This window comes from Anomaloglossus baeobatrachus, chromosome 5 (genome assembly GCF_048569485.1).
Source record: "Anomaloglossus baeobatrachus isolate aAnoBae1 chromosome 5, aAnoBae1.hap1, whole genome shotgun sequence".
In the NCBI taxonomy this organism is placed as follows: Eukaryota; Metazoa; Chordata; class Amphibia; order Anura; family Aromobatidae; genus Anomaloglossus; species Anomaloglossus baeobatrachus.
In genome coordinates, this window is record NC_134357.1 from 205353875 (window position 1) to 205372255 (window position 18381).

At 46.4% G+C, this 18381-nt stretch overlaps 1 protein-coding gene across 2 annotated transcripts in view; it reads right to left on the reverse strand.

Annotated features, from left to right (window-relative positions):
* Nucleotides 1-18381, reverse strand: part of ADK (adenosine kinase) — a 639077-nt gene that overhangs the window by 263832 nt on the left and 356864 nt on the right. For both annotated transcript variants that reach the window (XM_075347320.1, XM_075347321.1), the window contains exon 5: nucleotides 5516-5688. In XM_075347320.1, coding sequence (XP_075203435.1) covers nucleotides 5516-5688 — 173 coding nt within the window. The remainder of the gene's footprint in view (nucleotides 1-5515; nucleotides 5689-18381) is intronic.

Genomic DNA, 18381 nt, shown 5'->3' on the forward strand with positions numbered 1-18381 from the left:
TCTTTAAAATAAAAAAATTAAATCATTTATGCTGCCCTGTGAGTGCAGGATATGATAAAGTGAGAGAAGCCATGCTTTGTGATATGTAGGTTGATGGGATTTGGAAATTGATTTAAGAAAAAATTGTGACAGAATCCTAGGATGGCCAGCGAGTCATTATTGCCAATCTTCTCTATACACATCGGTAAGCATTACAGTCGCTCTTAGAAGCCCTGAGCGCATTTACTCTGCTTTCCTCTAAGAAACCCCGCTCCTGACTTCATAACCCTCTATACAGTAATTCTTCAAGTCTCTTCCTATGTAATATCCTGCTCTCTCATAAGGAAGCATAAATCACCTAACAGGATTGCTTCTTGGCTAAATTCTTAGCTAAATATAAAGGGGTGTTCCCCTACTTTGTACTTGTTCCATGTGAGCCTAAGGTGGGCAAGTAAAAGTACCCACCTCCCAGACTGACGCTGTTCCACTGCTCTATCCTTTGTGTCCCCCGCCGGTCTCCTGGCATAAAGAATGTCATGTGATGTCGATAGCCTTCACATTCCATCTAAACAAGTAACTCCTGTGAATGTAAAGGCTACTGCACACGTTAGGCAGTACACCTTTGAAGCCCATTGCCTCTCCTGCACTGCTCCTCTACCTCTGTAACTGTACCACTCAAGGTATCGTTCATCCCTCCCTTTAAGTATCAGTTTTACTGTACATATATATATTAGAAAAATTGTAAGATTATTCAATATGCCAATGGAACAAAAGCAGTATCACAAGAAAGAAAGAGCAGGCAAGATGATGGTGGAGATGGTTTTCACATGCCGTTTTAGGCTATGTGCCCACGCTGCGGATTTACCGCGGATTTTGCCGCGGATTTGCCGAAAATCTGCAGCAGCGGCACTTCCAAGCCATTTCAATGGCATTTTGGAAATGCTATGCCCATGCTGCGGATTTTTCCGCGGCAGATTTGCCGCGGATTTTGATCCGGAAAAATCTGCAGCATGTCAATTATTGTTGCGGATTTTGTTGCGGATTTTTCCCATGCAAGTCAATGCAAGGTGTAAAATCCGCAAGAAATCCGCAGGTCTGTTCCCACAGGCTCTTTTTCCTGCGGATTTGGTGCGGATTTCGCAAACAAATCCGCAGGAAGTGATGTAGGATAGTTCAGGAAGAGGAAGTTTCACCATTTTGTAGTGTAGAGTAGTGGCAGTGTAGTCGTGTTGTGTCCGGACTCTGGATTGCCAGCTAAAAGCAGCTAGTTACAGGCTGCTTGCTTTTAGCTGGCAAAACAGGATCCCAGGTCTTTTTTCACAATTCTTTTTTTTAAAAAAAAAAAAATGTGCTCCGCTGTATTTTCACTGTCCAGCCCGATGCAAGCAAGCAACTGAGGGCTGTGCTTCTCAGCGGGATAAGGCTGTAGCATTCTCTGCCCCTCCCGCTGAGAAAAACAGTCCTAAGCTGCCCCTGAAAATGGCGGCTCCGTTGTGAAGCGCCATTCACAGGTGCTGTACCGAGGCTCATCCAGCTGCCCTGATGCATTGGCTGGCTGGGTAATATAATGGGGTTAATGCCAGTTTTCTGCAAACTGGCACTAAACCCAAGGTTCATAACGTCATGCCTGTGTAGACACGGCCATTATGAACCTCCGTTTGGTACTAAAGAAAAGAAAACACTTTTTTAAAAAATTTTATTTGAAAGAAAAACACACACACATCCCTGATTGCCATCTTTATTACTCCCTGAATCCCCCGACGATAATCCATGACAACTCCGAGCCGGGCTCCGATGTGCACCCGGCTGACCCGGGCACTGACGTCAGCCGGTGACAGCAGCTGTCAGTGTATTATTAAATGCTGCACAGCTCTTTTCCGGCAGCTGGGAACGTCTGATATCAGAGCCCTGGTCAGCTGACTTAATTCGCGAGCGCAGGCGGGTCAGCTGACTGCACACCGACAGCTGACAATGTGCACTCATGTGACCCGGGCGTCAGCCGGTCCCAGCAGCCGTCAGTGTTCGAGATGCTGCAAAGCTCTCTTCCGGCTGCTGGTACCGGCTGACGTCCGTGCCCGGGTCACATGAGTGCACATCGGAGCCCGGCACGTCAGCTGGTCGGTGTGCAGTCAGCTGACCCGCCCGCGCTCGCGAATTAAGTCAGCTGACCAGGGCTCTGACGTCAGACGTTCCCAGCTGCCGGAAGAGAGCTGTGCAGCATTTAATACACTGACGGCTGCTGTGACCGGCTGACGCTGTGACCCGGGCTCAGCTATGAACTGAGCTGACCCGGCCAGTGAGTTCTGCCGCTCACAGCAGCCGGCAAAGAGAAAACCAGTGATTACAATTGTCCTGGATTAACCTCTGAGGCTTGGGAGTAATAAAGATGGCAATCAGGGATGTGTGTGTGTTTTTCTTTCAAATAAAATTTTTCAAAAAGTGTTTTCTTTTATTTAGTACCAAATGGAGGTTCATAATGGCCGTGTCTACACAGGCATGACATTATGAACCTCGGGCTTAGTGCCAGTTTGCAGAAAACTGGCATTAACCCCGTTATATTACCCAGCCAGCCAATGCATCAGGGCAGCTGGATGAGCCTCGGTACAGCACCTGTGAATGGCGCTTCACAACGGAGCCGCCATTTTCAGGGGCAGCTGAGGACTGTTTTTCTCAGCGGGAGGGGCAGAGAATGCTTCAGCCTTATCCCGCTGAGAAGCACAGCCCTCAGTTGCTTGCTTGCATCGGGCTGGACAGTGAAAATACAGCGGAGCACTTTTTTTTTTTAAAAATACCAGTGAAAGGGAACATGGCACCACATATTTTGGCTGTAAGCTGCGGCCACCACCACTGGGTTATTATATACAGCCTGTTAAAATGCTGTATATAAGAGCACAGTGGTGTTGGCCGCAGCTTTTTACAAAAAAAGTGGCGACAGGTTCCCTTTAAACATTTCTGCCCCTTTATTACAAAATGGATAATGGAGAAGAAAGAAGGGTTGGGGACAGGAAATGACAAAGAGCCTTTTTTTTTTCCTTCAAAACAGACTAAGCTTTATTCAGAAACACAATAGAGTACAATGGACAAAATCCGCATCGAAATCCGCAACGAAATCCGTGTCAAATCCGCACCTATGCTAAGGTGCGGATTCCGGGGGAAAGCTGCGGATTTTGATGCAGAAAAATCCGCAGGTACTTTCTCCCGTGGACACATAGCCTTAGCACTGCAGATTTTTCCATCAGCTGCTACTTTGTGACTGTCCTTGCAACTAGTGAAAATGTCATTTGCAGGTCAGTTCATTGCAAATTCTTGTCCAGACACCGCAGTAATGCAACTTTTTGGAACGGTTTTTGAATAAAATAAAACTTAAAAATAAAGTTTTTGTAGAAAGTTTAAATTGCAAAAAAAACATAAAAGCACACATTGCCTTACATCAAGTAATGTTTTTCACGTCAGTGTAATTACTGTCAGGTTAGGTGAATAGAATCATATGAACACTATACGCTACACGGCTTGTTCCCTGAAGTTAGCACCCGTTTCCGTTCTCCAGCCTATGGACCTAATTTAGGAGGATATGTACCGCCCCCACATCAGCGGCCGAACCGCTCAGATCCAGAGCCGCGGTGGCTCGAGGGGTCTCCGGATCCGCGCGGACACTCGAATTAAAAGAAGAGGGGGGATATGTACAAGGGAGATCGAAAGTTTGTGGCATCACCCACGGTGCGTGGTAATGTGAGGGACCACCGCTGCTGCTGGGGAGCCCGGTGACGATCGTGCAGCAGCCGGATGTTTAACCCCTCTGTGGGTAGGGGGTTTGTGTCCCGGGGCCCGTTGGATGGTTGGTGTTTGGGTGCCGTGGGGGATAGGAAAAGGGGTTTCCAATGTACTCACTCAGTCCAGGAATAACAACACCGACAGCTTGTAAACCAAAGTTCTGAGCACTACTGCAGCTTGCGGGGAGCACGCTTGGGTCCGTGCCCTTGGTGTTGCTGTTAGCCTGTGGCCCTTTTCTTGGCACCTTTGTTTCTATTGGACCCTCGGGTATAAAACTTTTCGGGTCCCGCTCACCCGTATGGCTAACGGAGTGAGCTTGCTCTAAGGATTCATGCGTAGGATTTCTTTGGACTGTATTGGGAAAGTCCTATCCCATCGGTGCGCTAGTACCCCAATTTTGGAGCAGGTTGGGGATGAATCTTGAAGTCTTCTCCCCCGTCAGGTAAATTACCAGAACGCGTGAAGCTACTTTCCAGCCTAGGGTCCACGTACCCAGTCGTGCCCTGGCCCCTGCCCGGTGATAGGCCAAGGCTGCTGGCCGCCCTCCTCGGCAGTCCGTGCCCCTTGACACAATCCCCTGTGACCGGGGTTCAAGCTCCTACCAGGCCCAGACCAACGTCTGCCACCCAGTAACTACAGGAGCCTGCTCCAGGCCGGTGACCTCTCTCTCTCAGGAGAGTCACCTGCACCTCCTTCCTCTCCTGGTTCACTTCACTCTCTCTGCAGCTCAACTGTCACTTTCCCACTTTCCTGTACCAACCCCCCATGTGGGTGGCCCTATTCCCTTCAGGCCCCCCAATGGTGTGTCTGGTGGGTACAGTGTAAAGTGTTCCTAGGATTTTCATTGGCTAAGCTGTTGGCAACACCAAAGGAACAGGACCCGTAACCAAGGAAGCTGGATACTGTGCAGAAGGGCAGATTGCACAATACCCTGTGACGAGCTGATAGGCCAGGGCGTCATAGATACACAGCACACAAGGAGAAGAGCAGATTCTACTCCCCTAAATATGTTGTACACCCGCTGACAGCATCATGAGCACAATGTACAGCAGGACTGAAAGCGATAATTCAGAGCACGGACAGTATCCACAAATCAGTGGAAAATCGAAGATGGTTCAGCTTTATGTAAAAGCAGGTCTTTTATTAAGTGTGCATAATAACTGGTGACAGTGGGAACCTTCTCCTTTTTTAACTTGTCACCAGTTTGTGTGCACACTTAATAGAAGACCTGTTTTTTGGTACAGCAGAACTGAGTACGTCCTAAACTATGCATCAATGTATCTGTTCTCTTCTCTCTTGTTGAAGCTGCTCCCTTACATGATCCCACTTCACTCTCCATACACTTCTATTGGCAGCGGTTGCAACATGACAACATAATCAAGCTGAAAATTTGTCTTTACATCTTTCAAGGCTGGTTTTAGAAGTGACCAATCGATGTAGGACACAGTGGAGACTAAGTAGCTGATAAGTGGAAAAAGCATTTTCCTATATTAGGAAAATAATTGGTACGTTTCTTATCTTCACTTGTACTATTGATTCATGAAAAGTTTGTTAAAAAAGCCAAAGCAAGTTGTCCACTGAGAGCCCCATTAATCAGTAATTGATCAATTCTAAACACTACCTCAAGGAAAAGTCTACAGTTTGAGGAGCTGTAACTTCCAGCATATTCAATATGAACAACACCAAGAGAAAATAATGGGGAGACATACAAAGACGTCATTTTCAATATCACTGAAAAAAAATCGCTATGAGGGCTCTGACTAACCTGTTGTCACCTGTGATACATGCCGCACAGGTGCCTGTTGGTTGCTCACTCTGTTCATAATAGTGGGCATCAACGTGTACCTCTTCAGTCTTCTTCTTCAAGATTTCTCCAAATTTGTCTTTGCCAATGCATCCAAAAAACGTGGCCACCTTATACGGTTTCTGGATCATCCACTATAATGTAAAGAAGAGTGGAATTTTCAAATTTACTGTAGAGCAAAAGGGAAATTTCAGGATATTCCTTGACAAAAGGTTAAAGAAATCCAATTCAGTTCAGTCGGATAAATAAAACAAATATTAAAAAAAAAACTTTCTAAAACTGCTTTTGTGCCCAGGGAAAACAAACACCCAGGAGACATGTGCCTGCCAGTGTGAACGAGGTAAATGTCCACCATAAGGACTCATTGTATAGAAACACAAACCACATTTTATTCGTTTGCAGTCACCCACTGCCGCGTTTCCCCAAAAGTAAGACCTACCCTAAAATAAGGCCTAGTCGCAGCTCAATAATAAAAAGTCCATGCAGCTAAAAAAGTTAAGGAATAGTGCAGGATACTTCATTATAGAAAGCAGACACCCTCCAAAAGAAAAAAGAAAGGAGAGAGAAGACCCCACGATCATACTCACCAGACGCAGATCACACATCAGACTGCACATACACACTCACCACATCCAGCAATATAGATTGCTTTTGGCCGGCATATGGTAGGGACCTGTACAGTGGAGCGCCAGGACCTTTAGGTTGGACGCATGGAGGACCCAGTGGTGGAACGCATCATAGAGACAAGAGATCAGAGTCCCCTGCTGGCTGGAAGCAAGTGGTATCACTGGATGTGGTGAGTGTGTGCGCATGCGATTGTATGTGTGATCTCAAGAATCTGTGTGTGAGTGTGTCTGTATAAGTGTGCGCGCGATCTGATGTGTGAGTGTTGGCCAGAAGGAGAGGAGGACGGCGTGCAGCATACCTGCTGGGAGCTATGCAGACGCCCGGGGTCTGATAAGTATGACAATCCTGGGAAGGGGGATATGCAATTTTTTGGGGGTAAACTTTCCCCCAATCATATTTTCCCGAGAATAAGCCCTCCCCCCAAAAAAAAGCCCTAGTGCTTTTTTTCAAGCCAAAAAAAAAAAATATTAGACAGTGTCTTATTTTTGGGGAAACGGGGTACTGTATATAGAAAAGTGCAATGTGCTAAGTTTTACAATATAGTTAAACACACGGTAAGCAATCTCATATTGGCCAGACGGAGGACGGAGGCACACTTTAGCCCTCCATTTAGTAAACAGTCACACATGGCAATGTTACAGCCTATGCTAGGAAAAGCTCCCAATGTATACTGTAAGCTATGTGCACAGACGCAAGTTTGGACTTACACCACATCCCTGACTGCAGTTGAAAGCTTCTAGCTTCTGTTTTGTTTTGGGTTTTTTTGTTCTTGTTTTTTTTTTTCTTTGTAAACCCCAAAATTACATGTATAATAGGATAAAAGAGGAAAGCTTCCTTTTTCTATCCTGTGGAGGAGCAGAATCAAGATTATTCTCTGTGTTAATCAGGAGTTGAAATCAATGGGATGCAACATGATAAGCATCGCTCATATGTCCGGTAATCATCCGCCTGAAAAGGTCAGAGTAAACAAACAACCGGATCATTCTACAAGTGATGAAAAGCTGATCAGTTAACATTGACCTCAATGAATTGACAAACAAAGCCAGCAGCAATAAGTTTTTAGCAGCACAAAAAAGCTCTTCAGACATTTTAGTCAAGGTAAAAAAAAAAAATAATTGCAGTTGGATCTCAAACATGAAAGAATCAGATTTCAAGTGCACCAATGTAGGAGTGAATTAATAATATATGTGAAGGTATTATATATACACACAGACACACACACACACACACACACACACACACACAAACACACAAACACACATATACATGCATACAGTACAGACCAAAAGTTTGGACACACCTTCTCATTTAAAGGGGTCATCCGGCTTATTTTGACTTTTTTTTTATTATTTCCCTATTGGGCTACATTGGGGCAGGTAAGTAGATAGTGAGCACTTACCTGCCCTGCTATCAGCCCCTCTCCCCCGGCTCAGAGTGGTCAGGTGACTGCTTTTGCTGCGATTTTGCTGCTTCCGGTCATTTCATGTCAACATGGGCAGGACCATGTTGACATGCAAATCTGGGAACAGCATGTTGCCGCCCTGCTTGGCGGATACAGTGCGTGGAGTCCCCGCCCCCCTTCCCTGCACCCTCCCACACATTGCCCCGCACCCCGTACTCTCCCCGCAACTTCCCCCTGCACTGCTGTGGGACCCGTGAGCTGAGGGGAGGGGCCTGGCAGCGGCTGCCCACGATGTCACCGCCAGCCTCGGGCCCCCTGCTCAGGATCGCACATTCAAATGTACCGGCATCACAGATGCCGATATATTTGAAAGCACCGATGAGAGGGAGCGCTGCGCTTCTTCTCATCACTGTCCCGCTGTCTGTGTCTGACAGTTCATGACAGCAGTGACGTCACTACTGTGCTGATATGTCCTGACCAGACAGCGGACGAACGTGCAGGAGCGGCGGGGACTGAGGAGGGGTAAGTATGTATTCCCTACATGTGGTCCCTCTGGGGGTAGAGGGGTCAGTGCAGAACGATGGTGGGGGTCGGTACAGAGCGCCGTGTGTGTGTGTGGGGGGTTGCAGAGCCCAATGTGTGTGGGGTGCAGAGCCTTATGCGTGTGAGCGGTGCAGAGCCCTATGCGTGTGTGCGGTGCAAAGCCCTATGTGTGTGTGGTGTGCAGAGCCCTATGTGTGTGTGCGGTGCAGAGCCATATGTGTGTGTGGTGTGCAGAGCCCGATGTGGTAGGGAGTGCAGAGCCCGATGTGTGTGTGGTGCAGAGCCATGTGTGTGTGTGGTGTGCAGAGCCTGATGTGGTGGGGAGTGCAGAGCCCGATGTGTGTGTGCGGTGCAGAGCCATATGTGTGTGTGTGTGGTGTGCAGAGCCCGATGTGGGGCTGTTATTTCCAATGCTGTAGTGATAACAGGTCAGTGCTGGGGTAGAATACTGACAGGGAATGTGTGTGCAGAGGGCGGACAGTGAGCGGGGCTGGACACTGGGGTGGTGCTGGACACTGAGGCTGGGCGGGGCCAGCTCTGACTGGGAGGTTCGGCACAGGAAGTTATCATGTTTGCTGGAGCTGAATGTAAACAAAGAGCTGCAGAGAATAAAAGGGATAATTCAAGAGGAACAAAAGTTAGAAAACAAAAAATTAACAATGTAGGGGTGTTTTATATGACAATACAGCACAGATTAGCTTAACAAAAATCTTTGAGTTTATGTAGGACAACTCCTTTAAAGAGTTTTTTTTATTTTCATGACTGAAAATTGTAGATTCACATTGAAGGCATCAAAAGTATGAATTAACACATGTGGAATGAAATACTTAACTAAAGAGGGTGAAACAACTGAAAATATGTCTTATATTCTAGATTCTTCAAAGTAGCCACCTTTTGCTTTGATTACTGCTTTGCACACTCTTGGCATTCTCTTGATGAGCTTCAAGAGGTAGTCACTGGAAATGGTTTTGCAACAGTCTTGAAGGAGTTCCCAGAGATGCTTAGCACTTGTTGGCCCTTTTGCCTTCACTCTGCGGTCCAGCTCACCCCAAACCATCTGGATTGGGTTCAGGTCTGGTGACTGTGGAGGCCAGGTCATCTGGCGTAGCACCCCATCACTCTCCTTCTTAGTCAAATAGACCTTACACAGCCTGGAGGTGTGTTTGGGGTCATTGTCCTGTTGAAAAATAAATGGTCCAACTAAACGCAAACCGGATGGAATAGCATGCCACTGCAAGATGCTGTGGTAGCCATGCTGGGTCAGTATGCCTTCAATTTTGAATAAATCCCCAACAGTGTCACCAGCAAAGCACCCCCACACCATCACACCTCCTCCTCCATGCTTCACGGTGGGAACCAGCCATGTAGAGTCCATTTGTTTACATTTTCTGCGTCGCACAAAGACACGGTGGTTGGATCCAAAGATCTCAAATTTGGACTCCTCAGACCAAAGCACAGATTTCCACTGGTCTAATGTCCATTCCTTGTGTTCTTTAGCCCAAACAAGTCTCTTCTGCTTGATGCCTGTCCTTAGCAGTGGTTTCCTAGCAGCTATTTTACCATGAAGGTGTGCTGCACAAAGTCTCCTCTTAAGCCAGCTTTACATCTTACAATTAGGTGTGCGATCTCGTATGCGATGTGACATGCCCAGGTCGCATATGCGATTTAATGAGATCACACGTAGGTCGTTCATTTGCTGTCACACGAGCGTTAGTAGTCTATGTTAAATTGAGCAATTTTGTGTGCGATCCTTTAGATCATGTGTTCTGTGACATATGCATTGGACACCTTTTTTTTTTTTTTTTTTATTTATTTATTGACTTGCCAAGCGTGTGTAATGTGTAGGGATGCGTTTTTACTATGTCATCTGCCATTCAGCTCTGCTACATGGCCGCTAACAGCAGACACAGACAGCCATGTAGCAGAGCTGAATGGCAGATGACAGCAGACACAGAAAGAGCCGCACGATCAGAATGAACTCGGGTTAACTTCACCCGACTTCATTGTCATGCTGCGGCTCTGTCTGTGTCGCGTCCTGATTAGCGGTCACCCGTGAAGGGCTCACCGGTGACCGCTAATCCCCTGAGTGACTGAAGTGAGCAGCCCTCTCTCATATACTCACCGATCCCCGGCGCGGCGCTGCACGGCATTCACACTGCTCCGGCGGCTTTTACTATTTTGAAAAAGCCGACGGCCCATTAAACAATCTCGTATTCCCTGCTTTCCCCGCCCACCGGCGCCTATGATTGGTTGCAGTGAGACACGCCCCCACTCTGAGTGACAGGTGTCTCACTGCAATCAATCACAGCAGCCAGTGGGCGTGTCTATACTGTGCAGTGAAATAAATAAATAAATAAAAAAAAACGGCATGTGGTCCCCCCCAATTTTAATACCAGCCAGATAAAGCCATACGGCTGAAGCCTGGTATTCTCAGGATGGGGAGCTCCACGTTATGGGGAGCCCCCCAGCCTAACAATATCAGCCAGCAGCCGCCCAGAATTGCCGCATACATTAGATGCGACAGTTCTGGGACTGTACCCGGCTCTTTCCGATTTGCCCTGGTGCGTTGGCAAATCGGGGTAATAAGGAGTTATTGGCAGCCCATAGCTGCCAATAAGTCCTAGATTAATCATGTCAGGCGTCTCCCCGAGATACCTTCCATGATTAATCTGTAAGTGACAGTAAATAAACACACACACCTGAAAAATCCTTTATTAGAAATAAAAAACACAAACATATACCCTGGTTCACCACTTTAATAAGCTCGAAAAAGCCCTCCATGTCCGGCGTAATCCAGGATGGTCAGCGTCGCTTCCAGCTCTGCTGCATGGAGGTGACCGGAGCGGCAGAAGACACAGCCGCTCCTGTCAGCTCCACGCAGCAACTGAAGACAGCCGCACGATCAGCTGAGCTGTCACTGAGGTTACCCACTGTCACTGGATACAGCGATGGCCGCGGGTAACCTCAGTGACAACTCAGCTGATCACGCGGCTGTCTTCAGTTGCTGCGTGGAGGTGACAGGAGCGGCTGTGTCTTCTGCAGCTCCGGTCACCTCCATGCAGCAGAGCTGGATGCGACGCTGGAGGTCCGTGGATTACGCCGGACATGGAGGGCTTTATCGGGCTTATTAAAGTGGTGAACCAGGGTATATGTTTGTGTTTTATTTCTAATAAAGGATTTTTCATGTGTGTGTGTTTATTTACTGTCACTTACAGATTAATCATGGAAGGTATCTTGGGGAGACGCCTGACATGATTAATCTAGGACTTATTGGCAGCTATGGGCTTCCAATAACTCCTTATTACCCCGATTTGCCAATGCACCAGGGCAAATCGGGAAGAGCCGGGTACAGTCCCAGAGCTCCCCATCCTGAGAATACCAGCCTTCAGCCGTATGGCTTTATCTGGCTGGTATTAAAATTGAGGGGGACCGCACGCCGTTTTTTTTATTTATTTAATTATTTATTTCACTGCACAGTATAGACACACCCACCGGCTGCTGTGATTGGTTGCAGTGAAACACCTGTCACTTAGAGTGGGGGCGTGTCTCACTGCAACCAATCATAAGAGACGGTGGGCGGGGAAAGCAGGGAATACGAGATTGTTTAATGGGCGGCCCGCTTTTTCAAAATAGTAAAAGCCGCCGGAGCAGTGTGAATGCCGTGCAGCGCCGAGCCGGAGATCGGGGATCGGTGAGTATGAGAGAAGAGGTAAGAGGGATAGACTGACATGGACAGAGAGAGAGGGACAGAGAGAGAGGGACAGAGATAGTGACCGACTGACAGAGATTAGTGAATGACAGACATTGTGAGGCGCTTCAGAACGCAGCTTTTCAGCTGCGCTCTGAAGCGGACCTTTTTTAAGCTGCGGTGCAGAGCGCACACCTGCGCACATAGCCTCAGACATCAAAATCGTATGAGGGATGTCAAACGTTTCAATTGACTAGGTTCGTGCAATAAAACGTCCAATGTATGAGGAATAAACGACGTGTATGCGATCATCGTATTTGCGTTCAATCTTGATCGCACGTAGGTGTCACACGCAAATACGTCATGAACGATGTCGGATGTGCGTCACTTACAACTTGACCTCGACGACGGATTGAACGATTTATTGAAGCGTGTAAAGCCGGCATTACAGTTGTTCTAGAGATGTGTCTGCTGCTAGAAATCTGTGTGGAATTGACCTGGTCTCTAATCTGAGCTACTGTTAACCTGCGATTTCTGAGGCTGGTGACTTGGATAAACTTATGCTCCGCAGCAGAGGTGACTCTTGGTCTTCATTTCCTGGGGCGGTCCTCATGTGAGCCAGTTTCTTTGTAGCGTTTGATGGTTTTTGCTACTGCACTTGGGGACACTTTCAAAGTTTTCCCAATTTTTTGGATTGACTGACTGTCCTTTTCTTAAAGTAATGATGGTCACTCATTTTTCTTTACTTAGCTGCTTTTTCTTGCCATAATACAAATTCTATGTATAAACCTTTTTGCATTGCTGGACGGGCTAGGGATTTTGACCTACGAGTCTATGTTGTATCCTCCTCATATGATTTACTTTGATATCGTATGCTATTGTTAATATTATATGCATATTTGTCCATATTCTCACGCTGATCTATGTTCTTTTGTTTCTTTGTTATGTATGTAATACTCTATTCAGATTGTCCGACCCGATGAAGGCGAATAGGCCGAAATGTTGTGTTCTGGCGGACTCTTATTGTACAGCACTTTTTTTCCACACCAATAAAGAATAAGATCAAGATTGAATAAACGTGTGTCTGCAAATCCTTTTTGGGAAATTATACAGTGTGCCGGAGTTAATGTTTTCCTATTCAGTAGGACTATCAGCTGTGTATCCAGCAGACTTCTGCACACCACAACTTTGGTCCCAACCCCATTTATAAGGCAAGAAATCCCACTTAATAAACCTGAGGAATAAGAGACGTGCTGTGGAAAGAATAGACGCAATAGGGTCTTATCCGGTATAAAGGGATGAGATGAAAGATGAAAAGGTCCTCACCTTGTCAGGTTGTGCCAGTCACAACCCCTTAACAAACATGAAAGTAGCGTGGAAGGCAGCGGTCCCGCAGCGATGAGATAAAACCAAAGTAGGAGAAAGCAGGTTGAATACCGTGCCAAAACCACAGGATTACCAAGAGTACACGTAAATCCCTTTTATTTCCACAGGTCTTCGTGTTTCAGGGACATATCTGTCCCCTTCATCAGGACAATACACAGAGAGAAATAGCATTTCTCTTTGTATATTGTCCTGATGAAGTGGACGGATATGTCCCAGAAACGCGAAGACCTGTGGAAATAAAAGGGATTTACTTTTACTCTTGGTAATCCTGTGGTTTTGGCGCGGTATTCAACCTACTTTCTCCTACTTTGATTGTATCACTTATTAAACCTGACAGGCACACCTGTGAAGTGAAAACCATTTCCGGTGACTACCTCTTGAAGCTCATCAAGAGAATGCCAAGAGTGTGTAAAGCAGTAATCAAAGCAAAAGGTGACTACTTTGAAGAATCTAGAATATAAGACATATTTTCAGTTGTCTCACACTTGTTTAAGTATTTCATTCCACATGTGTTAATTCATAGTTTTGATCCCTTCAATGTGAATCTACAATTTTTAGAGTCATGAAAATAAAGAAAACTCTTTGAATGAGAAGGCATGTCCAAACTTTTGGTCTGGACTAATATATATATATATTATATATATATATATATATATATATATATATATATATATTTATACACACATACACATACACACACTGTATTTTTCGGATTATTAGACGCACTTTTCCTCCCAACAATTCCTCCCAAACAATCTTAAAATCCAAATATAGCACACCGGGGGGGATCTATGCAGCTCTGTGAGGGTGGCTTTGTGCGTGTCGCTGCGTGCGGGCGGGTGCCTGTTGGTGCCGGCGGTCGGCCTGCTGACTGCAACTCTGTGTGGGCAGGTGGCTGTGCGGCGAGTGTCCCAGTCTGTCCACTGTCCCGCCAGGAATCAGCGCGTGCACAGAGGAAGCTCTTGATTGAAAGCTCCACCTGCGCACATGCCACTCCGGGCGCCATCATTTGAACCGGGACTGCGGACAGAATGGGACACTCACCACACCGGCCTGCTCCACCACTGACCCGCCGCTGTCACTAACCCGCCGCTGCCACTGTCACTGACACCACTTACCCCGCCGCTGACACCACTGACCCGCCACCGCTGTTAGCACATCCTGTGCCTCCTGTGAACCCGCTCCACCACCGATGTCGCTCCCCTCCGGTAAGACAACACCGGAGTATAAAACGGACCCCATTTTAATTTTTTTTTACTTTTTTTCATCTCTAAATTTGGGGTGTGTCTTATAATCCGATACATCTTATAAAACAAAAAATATGGTATAGTCTCTCTTGTGCTGGATAGAGTGAAGCAGACAAAGAATCATGGGTTTGGCTTCTTTACCTTTTTAGATGGGAGGGGTCTTCAACACCTGGCAATACTCACGCCCCTGTGACATCACAGTTTACAGAAGATGATAGGGGAAAATAATTTTTGTCACAGGCCCCTATTTAAGCTGTCATCTCCTGTGAGGGTGTCTTTCCTCTTTCCCTTCACTTCTCTGGCAGCTGGATGTGTGACCAACATGGCTGAGTATCACCTCATAAAGGGATAGTGTTAAGTGTTGCTTGGGCAGTGACATGGTATGAGTGTTATAGTCAAAGTGGATGGTATGTAATTGTGGGTTTAATTGTATCGGATTTAGTATATGACTTTTACATAATTTAGTATATGGTTTCATATGGATTACATGAGCTAGTATTAAATTGTATTGAGCGCAGTCTTGTTTGTGAATAATAAACTTGTTATATTTTATTATAACAAAGTGTCTTGCGTCTGCTCGTTTTTGGGATACACCAGATCAGTGGCGGACATATCACCGGTGTAGCCAGTACAGTGGCACAGGGGCCCAGAGGTTCAGGGGGCATTTGCTGGCCGGTTATTAATGGGGGCAATTTGACCTGTTGTCCGGAGCTCTAAGCTCCGCGGGGTCCCTGGCCAAATTGCCCTCATCACACGCAGCATGCGGGGCAGAGAGCGATCCTGCAGCTCAGCACAGTGTAGACAGCGGAACGCAGGAATCAGTCCTTTGTTCCCTGCCCGGCACTTTCACTGTGACAAGTGTGCGCCCTGATGTCGTCAGTATGGCGTACGTGCGTGTCATTTGAAAAGTTCCCGGTAGGAGAAGAAGCGGCGCAGCGGGGACCCCCTGCGGAGAGAAGAATTGGTGCTGCGGGGCCCCGTGTGAAAAAAAGAATTAGTGCTATGAAGCCCCATGTGGAGAGAAGAAGTGATGCTGCGGGGCCCTGTGCGGAGAGAAGCGGTGCTATGGGGCCCCGTGCGGAGAGAAGAATTGGTGCTGCGGGGCCCCGTGCGGAAAAAAGAAGCAGTGCAACGAAGCCCCATGTGGAGAGAAGAAGTGATGCTGCGGGGCCCTGTGCGGAGAGAAGCGGTGCTGTGTGGCTCCGTGCGGAGAGAAGAATTGGTGCTGCGGGGCCCCGTGCGGAAAAAAGAAGCAGTGCAACGAAGCCCCATGTGGAGAGAATAAGTGATGCTGTGGGGCCCTGTGCGGAGAGAAGCGGTGCTGTGTGGCCCCGTGCGGAGAGAAGAATTGGTGCTGCGGGGCCCCGTGTGGGAAAAAAGAAGCAGTGCTACGAAGCCCCATGTGGAGAGAAGAAGTGAAGCTGCGGGGCCCTGTGCGGAGAGAAGCGGTGCTGTGCGGAGAGAAGTGGTGCTGTGGGGCCCTGTGCGGAGAGAAGCGGTGCTGTGGGGCCCTGTGCGGAGAGAAGCGGTGCTGTGGAGCCCTGTGCGGAGGGGTGAGGGGTAACTATTTTTTTTGTAATAGACTGAGGAGTGGACAAAAAGGAGGGGGACGTGAGTGTTGACTAATATTGGGAGTGTAATGATGTAGTATATTACTGTCTGGAGGGTATTCCCCGTGGGATCCCTGGGCTTTCCTACAATACTTTTGGTATGTGACTTTTCATCTACGCCCATTTATGAGTTATACTATATTGGCCACACTCAATTTACTGGTGTCAAATCTTGTGGCCTCTTAATATTTATTGTCCACACTATCCATCTGCAGTATGCATAGTCATTAATGTTTGTTTATAATACTCTCCTGCAGTTTGCACAGTGATTGTATGGGCATCTTTACCTTTTTGTTCTTTAACATTACAATTTAGTGTCCATTTTCTCTGTTTGCAGAGTTTATGATTAACAATTATTTATTTAGAACGCTTCTCTGCAGCCTGTATAGTGACTATATGGACATTCTTATTGTGATTTGTTTACTATCATTACTTTTAAGTGTTGGTATATCTTCTTAACTGGTCACATACATTTACCAATTTAACAAGTCCCAGGTATCCCCTAGGGGGTTCACACTTTTCTACCGTACTACTCTTTTCTTGTCTTTTTATTCTTTATTAATGTATGTTTTCATATGATTCATGTAGGTTTATTCATGTAAAGCACTTGCCACTTTTTTCATGTGATTTTTATAGTCAATAAATTTATTCAAGCATTAACTCGCTGTTCTCCGGATTTATATAAGTATATTACAGGTGTAGTATATGGGGGGGTGTAGTGATATATTATATTACAGGTGTAGTATATAGGGGTGTAATGATGTAGTATATTAAGTACATGATAGTGTAGTGATGTAGTATATTACAGGTGTAGTACACGGAGGGTGTATTGATGTAATATATTACAGGTGTAGTATATGGGGGTGTAATGATGTAGTATATTACAGGTGTAGTATTTGGGGGTGTAGTGATTTAGTATATTACAGGTGTAGTATATGGGGGTGTAATGATGTAGTATATTACAGGTGTAGTATTTAGGGGTGTAGCATATTACAGGTGTAGTACAGTCATGGCCAAACGTTTTGAGAATGACACCAAAATTATATTTTCACATGATCTGTTGCCCTCTGGTTTTTATTTGTGTTTGTCTGATGTTTATATCACATACAGAAATGTAATTGCAATCATATTATAAGTACCAAAAGGTTATATTGACAGTTAGAATGAGTTAATGCAGCAAGTCAATATTTGCAGTGTTGACCCTTCTTCTTCAGGACCTCTGCAATTCTCCCCGGCATGCTCTCAATCAACTTCTGGACCAAATCCTGACTGATAGCTGCCCATTCTTGCATAATCAATGCTTGCATGTTGCCAGAATTTGTTGGTTTTTGTTTGTCCACCCGTCTCTTGATGATTGCCCACAAGTTCTCAATGGGATTAAGATCTGGGGAATTTCCAGGCCATGGACCCAAAATCTCTGTTTTGTTCCATGAGCCATTTAGTGATCACCTTTGCTTTATGGCAAGGTGCTCCATCATGCTGGAAAAGGCATTGTTGGGCGCCAAACTGCTCTTGGACAGTTGGGAGAAGTTGCTCTTGGAGGACATTCTGGTACCATTCTTTATTCATGGCTGTGTTTTTAGGCAAGACTGTGAGTGAGCCGATTCCCTTGGATGAGAAGCAACCCCACACATGAATGGTTTCAGGATGCTTAACAGTTGGCATGAGACAAGACTGGTGGTAGCGCTCACCTCTTCTTCCCTGAATAAGCTGTTTTCCAGATGTCCCAAACAATCGAAAAGGGGATTCATCTGAGAAAATGACTTCACCCCAGTCCTCAGCAGTCCACTCCCTGTACCTTTTGCAGAATATCAGGCGGTCCCTGACGTTTTTTCTGGAGAGAAGTGGCTTCTTTGCTGCCCTCCTTGAAACCAGGCCTTGCTCAATGAGTCTCCGCCTCACAGTGCATGCAGAAGCACTCACACCAGCCTGCTGCCATTGATGAGCAAGCTCGGCAGTGCTGGTAGTTCAATCCCGCAGCTGAAACAGTTTTAAGATACGGTCCTGGCGCTTGCTGGTCCTTCTTGGGCACCCTGGAGCCTTTTTGGCAACAATGGAAGCTCTCTCCTTGAAGTTCTTGATGATGCGATAGATTGTTGACTGAGGTGCAATCTTTGTTGCTGTGATACTCTTCCCTGTTAGGCCATTTTTGTGCAGGGCAATGATGGCTGCACTTGTTTCTGTGGAGATAACCATGGTTAACTGAAGAGAAACAATGATACCAAGCACCAGCCTCCTTTTAAAGTGTCCAGTGGTGTCATCTTTACTTAATCCTGACTGATTGATCGCCAGCCCTGTCCTCATCAACACCCACACCTGTGTTA